The sequence below is a fragment of the Pseudophryne corroboree genome, chromosome 2 (genome assembly GCF_028390025.1).
Source record: "Pseudophryne corroboree isolate aPseCor3 chromosome 2, aPseCor3.hap2, whole genome shotgun sequence".
In the NCBI taxonomy this organism is placed as follows: domain Eukaryota; kingdom Metazoa; phylum Chordata; class Amphibia; order Anura; family Myobatrachidae; genus Pseudophryne; species Pseudophryne corroboree.
Genome location: NC_086445.1, coordinates 690,274,506 through 690,282,303, shown reverse-complemented (window position 1 = coordinate 690,282,303; position 7,798 = coordinate 690,274,506). Strand labels below are relative to the sequence as shown.

The window sequence follows — 7,798 nt, the reverse complement described above, 5'->3', positions numbered from 1 at the left end:
CTGAACTATTTCAAAATAAATTGAAAATACTGTAAATCAGGCGGCAGGCCTCAGTTTTTATATACTGTATGTGTCACACAATATAGATGTAAGACACTTCCTCAATTTGTTAGACGTATGCCCCTTTCTATATTTTCTAGAAAAAAAGAAAGAAAGGGTTGTAAGTGTAACAAATTGAGGAAATGTATGCCGTATATACCGTAGTGTGGAATATAAAGCTGGGGCCCTGTATCTGCCACAGCTAAGGACAGGACCTCATTCTATTTAGGTGGTACATGTATAGAAGCAAGATCCTTCAGTGTTTAAACTGACAGTGCAAGAGGGAAGGACTTGGTAAATGTGTCAGTATTATTCACAAGGGAGAGTGGATTTCACATTGTGACATCTATTTGGTGATGCTGTGTTAATCTGAGTGACTGTAGGACCCTGTGCCTGTCTGCTCCCTCACTGCAGTGCTGTGCATTAGATGGTTAGGGGCTGAGCTGCCTCTCTAGTCTCCTGCTCCTTGGATGCAGCTTCGGTTCCTGCAGACAGGTATGTGGGGAAAACAAGTGGAATCTGGGAATAACCCTAAAGATGCTGGCAGTGCTTCCATAATGTCTGCTTCAATGAGGGTCAGTGGAGCTGGCAGATATCCCAAATGAGGGTGGGAAAAGATACATATTCCGGTGTATAGCCAAAAGGATGGTTGGATATGCAGGTGTCCTAAGGGGGAGGCGTGGGACATATATTTATACATATATAGGGTCATGATTTAACAATAACTCATTATATATCTATATACATTCCCGTAATGTCTCTCTCTACAGTACTAACATAGTATACAGTATAATAAATGTACATGTATAATCTCTGAATATATCTGTGTGTGTGTGTGTGTGTGTGTGTGTGTGTGTGTGTGTGTGTGTGTTTGCACATGTGCATGTTATTTGTATCTTGTCTGTATACAATATGTGTATGTATATATATATATATACATATATATATATACACACCAGTTAGTATTGCTCCATTGACTCCTCTTCATACTGAAATATCGTGCATTTGGTTCCTTATTACATCCAGCACATAGGGGTTTAACCCTTCACTCTTCTTTATTCCAGGTCATATACATTAGCAGAAAGCCGAGGAGCAGCCTGTGTGGATTTAAAGGAAAAGTATCTCTTCATGACAACCCTTTAAACACAGCCTTCAATGGAGACAACACCTATGTTTTCCAGCTCTGGAGCCTCTGTCTGACATAAGAGTATATATCTGAAAAGTAATGCTTTACATGAAGAAAATATTTATTCCATGCAAAGGTAATTAACTGGAGCGAGTAAACAATGCTGCCTTATTACCGAGTGATTACCTGCAGAATAAAGAGACATTGGGCTATACATTGTGGTGAGGAGTAATGATCGCTGTAATAAGGAATATTATGAAGAATACAATAAACATCAGATTGGATTAACTGTCGGTTACAAGGACCAAAAGGCCCTAATAAAGAAATAATACTCTGCAGGGATGACGGCAGTATATCTAATCCAGGAGTAATGTTTTTTGTGAATTGCAATACGTGGCAGAATATTATTACACTTGCACAGAAAACATATGTATGTGACAAATATTTACCCGAAATGTGACAAATTGTGAACAGTACTTCCTTTTCTCCCCTCTTCCCTTGTTTCACCTTGTCCTTTAACCCTTCCCTCTTATTTCCTCTTTATTCCCCAGTTATTTCTCCTTATCCCTTCATTTTTTTTTAACTGTCACATTTGATTTTTCTTGTTTATTTATCATTCTGTACCTCCACCCTTGCTCTTCTTCCCATTTGTAATCATTATTTCTGTTCCACTATTTGTGTGCACCCTTTTTCCACTAATTCTCTCAGGTCCTACCTCTTCGGGGTATAATGGGTGATGGTCCTGTGAGAAAGAGGGTGATGGTGACCTTTTACCCAAATCATCCTCATGGATACTTCCCTTTCCTCTCTCACTTGGAACTTGTCTTTCAATGATTCAGGGAGCCCTATTACAACAAATTCCCAATATGGAGTCCTTTTCATCATGCTTCTTATGGACCTTTTGGCAGTGGCTGGGAATGTGGCTGTCATGGGTGTCATCATGAAGACTCCATCCCTCAGGAAGTTTGTTCTGGTCTTCCACTTGTGTGTGGTGGATCTCTTGGCTGCACTTACACTTATGCCCTTGGCAATGTTGTCAGGAAGCGGAGGCACTTCCCTATTTGAGGGCCAGGGATTGGGGCAGATGGCCTGCCGTGCCTACCTTTTCCTGAGTGTTTGTCTGACCAGCACTGGCATTCTGTCAATCTCTGCCATCAATATTGAGAGATATTACTATGTGGTGCATCCCATGAGATATCAAGTTAAAATGACCATGGGACTGGTCAGTTGGGTACTAGCTGGGGTCTGGATTAAGGCCGTGCTCACATCCCTAATCCCCATTCTAGGATGGAACCCTCCTGTTCCTGGACATTGCAGCCTGCAGGGAGGTGGAAATGGTGTCTTCCGAGCAGGATTTCTTCTCTTTTACTCTTCTTTTTACTTCTTACTGCCTCTAACCATCATCATTGTTGTTTACTGCAGCATGTTCAAGGTGGCACGAGTAGCTGCCCTCCATCAAGGACCTCTTCCAACTTGGATGGACACCTCGCCTCAGCGTAGGCGCTCAGAATCTCTAAGCAGCCGTTCCACCATGGTGACAGGGTCAGGAGCCACACATGGAACACCTCAGCAACGAGTGTTAGGTGGCAGTGCAGGAAGTGGTGGGAAGGCAGCAGCTGTATTGGCTGCAGTAGGGGGTCAGTTCCTTATGTGTTGGTTACCTTATTTTGGCTTCCATTTATATGCTGCACTGCGCTCTCCTCCTCCACCACCTGGATCACGGGTGGAATGGGTTGTCACATGGATAGGGTTTCTCTGCTTTGTCTCTAACCCAATATTTTATGGCTGTCTAAATCGTCAAATTCGTGAAGAGCTAGGAAGGTGGGTTGGCTGTTTCTTCAAGAGGGGAAGTGCAGGGGAGGATGAGCTTCGATTGCCTAGCCGAGAAGGCTCTATTGAAGAAAATTTCCTGCAATTCTTGCAGGGAACTGGTTGTCCCCCAGACACCCGAGCAGCTGTCCACATCCCCCCTAAAGGTGAACAACCTGCTGTAGACTTCCGGATTCCAGGACAGATTGCAGAGGAAACTTCAGAATTTTTAGAACAACCATGGGATATGACAGCAGTGGGCAGAGACTATACTAATACTGGCCCATCTGCAAAAACATGACCCTTAGTGCAACTTTCCCTGCTCTTGACAATCTCCTTGATAAAAGTGTGGTATAATGCAGAAGCCTTCCCCTTAAACAATTCCTGTTATTATGTGACACAAAGCTACCCCTATCTCCATCTTTGATTCTAAGTACACATCCAGAGTCCTCCTTTGTTTGCATAGATAGACTACAGTAGCCTTTCTTAACATGTGCCAGAAGAAGAGGGCAGACATTTTGCTAACTCTATAATAGGAGTAATTCTCTGCACCTTTAAAAGCTGGAAATGAGTATATTAATTATGCCATAAGCCTTGGAAAAGTGTATTAAAATGCAAGCTGCTACTTGGATAGTCACAGTTCTATGAAATATAGTTACAATTTTATAGTTCCTGTGTTGAACAAATTAATTATCATATGAAGCAACTAAATAAGTTAATTTAATAAAGCTGGGCTAAGTTTTAACTTAAATAGGTTGCATACCTTTGTACATCCCCTGCTTGTTAGACACATCTCTAGTCAATGACCCATTAGGGGGAGAAGTACTAAGCAGTAAATAGAGTGAAGAAGTGACCCAGTGGAGAAATTGGCCATGGCAACCAATTAGCATTGAAGTAACATTTAGAATTTGCATACTATAAAATTATACAGAGCAGCTGATTGGTTGCCATGGACAAATTCTCCTCTGGCTCACTTCTACACTCTTTTCACTGCTTAGTACATTTCACCATAGTGATTTACATCTTGGATACACCCTTCTTCATTGTTACTAGACTTCAAATGTTTACTGTTACAACTGATAGGCAGAACAGGAGAATAATGTCACTGTGAGAACTGGATGGGAAATTCATACGTATCTACAGTAAGTAGTGAATGTCACTACTGAATGAGCAGGAGAAGTGGCCCATTCAGGCATAATATTAACTGTATAACTTTCCTACGTCCTGCAAAGTGACACATCTCTCCTCTACCAGTAATTAGCATTGAAGTATGTGCAGCTTCATTTTCAAAGTTGACCCCACAAAAAGGCTTCATGGGATGAGGTGTGTCTAATTGTTGAGGGTTTATAAAGGTGGGCAATCCTTTTACTTTTTAAAAGCATCACATAGTATATATATATATATATATATATATATAGTGTATTTGTTTGTGTAAAATAGGTATTTACCTAATGTATGAATCTTTTATTTTAGATTTTGTCCAAAAAAATAATTCCTCCCAAAAATATCCAGCAGAATACCAAACCAATTTTACAAGTAGACTAATTGTATTTGTTTGTATTTTAGCGCATGTGGAAGATAATTCTTTGACTGTGATGTCAAATCTAGATTTGGAACACAAAATACAAACCTTTGCCAAAAAAGCTAGTTGCTGGTTGCAGAAACTGAACAGTATTTATGTTTGTACCAATAAATGTGTATTTTTTAAACTTCTTCTCATGTGGTCCATGGCTTGCGAGCAGTAGATGAACATGCAACTAAGGTTACTAAACTCTACTCAGAGGGGGTCATTCCGAGTTGTTCGCTCGCAAGCTGCTTTTAGCAGCTTTGCACACGCTAAGCCGCCGCCTACTGGGAGTGAATCTTAGCTTATCAAAATTGCGAACGAAAGATTAGCAGAATTGCGAATAGACATTTCTTAGCAGTTTCAGAGTAGCTCCAGACTTACTCGGCATCTGCGATCAGTTCAGTGTTTGTCGTTCCTGGTTTGACGTCACAAACACACCCAGCGTTGGCCCAGACACTCCTCCGTTTCTCCAGCCACTCCCGCGTTTTTCCCAGAAACGGTAGCGTTTTTTCGCACACACCCATAAAACGGCCTGTTTCCGCCCAGAAACACCCACTTCCTGTCAATCACACTACGATCACCAGAACGAAGAAAAAACCTTGTAATGCCGTGAGTAAAATACCTAACTGCATAGCAAATTTACTTGGCGCAGTCGCACTGCGGACATTGCGCATGCGCATTAGCGACTAATCGCTCCGTTGCGAGAAAAAAATACAGAGCGAACAACTCGGAATGACCCCCAGAGTTATGTTTCAAACATCAGGAGACGGATATAATGGCTTGCGAGACAGCCGGAGCTCCGAGTCTCCGGCCGAACTCGTACGTTTTTTTAAAGCAGCAAATGTTTACAAGGCAAAACCTGGTTGGTTTTGCCTTGTAAACGTTTCCTGCTTTAAAAAAAACATACGACTTCGGCCGGAGTCTCAGAGCTCCGGCTGTCTCGCAAGCTATTATATCCGGCCCCAGATATATTTTTCACTCATCATGATCAATACAAATTTTACAGTGACTCTACTGGGCTGGGTTAGTGATATGGCTTCCTTTGAAACTACAAATACATTACAGTCCGTTCATCCCTTTATTCATATACAGTATTTAGATCTATGTGTCATACTCTAGTTTATTAATGACCGGTTTTCTTTGTGTATGTCAATTATTAGTTAATGGTAGAACACTTCTTCTGATTCTTTTACAAGAGCAAATAAATAAATATAGAACAATTATTTTTCTAGTAGAACATTATGCGGGGTACGCACTAGAGTGACGGAATTCGTTTCGATAACGGAATGAATCCCCGTCAGCCCAGATCGTGTGAACACACTGGGGCGATGCTAATGAAGGATGGAACATGTTTGTTCCGTCCTACATTAGCATACTACAGGACGCTAGCTACAACGCTTGGTTGGACATACAGCACATGCAATCACGCGTCCGATGCTAGCGACTGCAGGAGCACGCAATCCTCCGTACATACTGAGCGATGTAGTCAATATGTCGTTACGAAACGCCTTATTGTGCGGTCATTGCTCTAGTGTGTACCCCGCTTAACTGTCAGCATACTAAGGGAGGTATGCAATTAGGTCCGGTTTTTTTTCCGCCTCGGTGAAAAACAGGACTTTTCGTTATTTTTAGGGCGAATGGGGATTCGCCCTATTCAATAGCAGGGCTGTTTTTTCGCCTAGGCAAAAAATTCAGCAGGAGTGAAAAATATGTTGATCAGGGAATCCACATGTCTTCTAACCTGTGCTGGTGAAAACGCAGGCCGTTCTTGCAGATTTTGAGGCATTTTTCGCCAATGCCTTTTCACACAAAAAAAACCATGCCAAACCAGGCGAAAACTGGGCGTAATTTAATATGGGGGGGGGGGGGGGGTTGTGGAGCAAAATTAACATAATAACCAATCTGTTTATATTAGGGCAAATACAGATTTCTTTTTCTACAGAGGGGTTTCCGAAAGCGTCATTGGTCATCATCTCAACAGTCAACATGTCGACGTAGCATTTTTACAGTTTTTAATTCCCAACCCTACCCTAACCCTAGCATTGAGAAATACTGTCAGGATTGTGACTGTAAACATGTGCAATGTCAACATAATGACCATGTCAACATTATGCCCATGCCAACATTGTGAATGTCGACATTTTCACTGTTGACATTATGAATGTCGGCATAATGAAAGTATACCACATAAATACACGAGTTCTTGCTGCGTCTCTGCATCCACCACATGCTTGCTGGCGCTGACTGAACTGCAAGTAAAATGCTACTATTGTTTTATGGTTTCATGTTTACTTAATGCAGGGGTTCTCAACCTCAATCAGTGGGGTCACAAGTGGGGAACGGCCTGCCCCCGGGGGTCACCCACAGAGGGGGTGAAATCAAAATGCCGTCTCCTCCGCAGTGACAGGAGCCGGGTGCTGCAGTGTGACAGTCTCCTGCAGCACCTGGCTCCTGTCGTGAATGGCATAGAGACGCAAGGGTCTATTCTTGAAGCAGTGAAAAGTGTGGAGAAGTGAGCCAGTGGAGAGGTTGCCCATGGCAACCAATAAGTGTTGAGGTAACATTTATAAAATGCATTTTATAAAATTATATGTAGCAGCTGATTGGTTACCATGGGCAACTTCTCCACTGGCTGAATCAGAGTCCCTTCCCTTCTGCTCAAAGAGCCTACACAGTAGTTATAGGAGCATTTACAATATGTGCAGGGTGTGAGGTGCACACGGGACCCTGGTCGCCCCGCCGCATACCCTGCACCTAAAATATACAATATATACCTAGCAAGCAGGTGTCTCCTCCTCCACGGTGATATCTTCTCAGTGAAATTTTGAGAACATGGCGCTCTGCAGTGAAAGCAAAGATTCCTGAGTGCATGCTCCATCTTCCCGAATATAATTGGAAAGATGGAACCGATGCTAAGGTGGAAACACTTGAAGGCACACGGTAAGATGTGGGTTGGGGAGGCCTGCTGTTTACAGATGGGGGCCCACTGCACACGGGTCCCCTCGGGCATCAATATGCCCCTAGTAGGTAGAAGGTATAGTAACAATTTTCTTCTCTGCTGCAGAGCTTTCTCCTTAACAATACCTGTTTCACATAATGTAGGGTTGCTACCATGTAAACCTGTGACAACCATATAGGTGACCAACAACGAGCACACGTGAAAAACTGTTTTGCACTACTTGCTGCTACTAGTAGTAGTTACAGATTTATTTATGTATTTATTTTGGGGGGAGAGGGTTGACTGCACACAGTAAATT

At 42.4% G+C, this 7,798-nt stretch overlaps 1 protein-coding gene across 1 annotated transcript; it reads left to right on the top strand.

Annotated features, from left to right (window-relative positions):
* Positions 1-317: 317 nt before the first annotated feature.
* GPR61 (G protein-coupled receptor 61) lies at positions 318-4,683 on the top strand. The gene is made up of 2 exons (XM_063957264.1): positions 318-534; positions 1,104-4,683. Exon 2 carries the CDS (start codon positions 1,953-1,955, stop codon positions 3,273-3,275), a length of 1,323 nt encoding a protein of 440 aa, XP_063813334.1. The 5' UTR covers positions 318-534; positions 1,104-1,952; the 3' UTR covers positions 3,276-4,683.
* The last annotated feature ends 3,115 nt before the right edge of the window (positions 4,684-7,798 follow it).

Coding starts and splice junctions, on each gene's coding strand:
- GPR61 (XM_063957264.1), top strand. CDS start 1,953: ATGGATACTTCCCTTTCCTCTCTCACTTGGAACTTGTCTTTCAATGAT.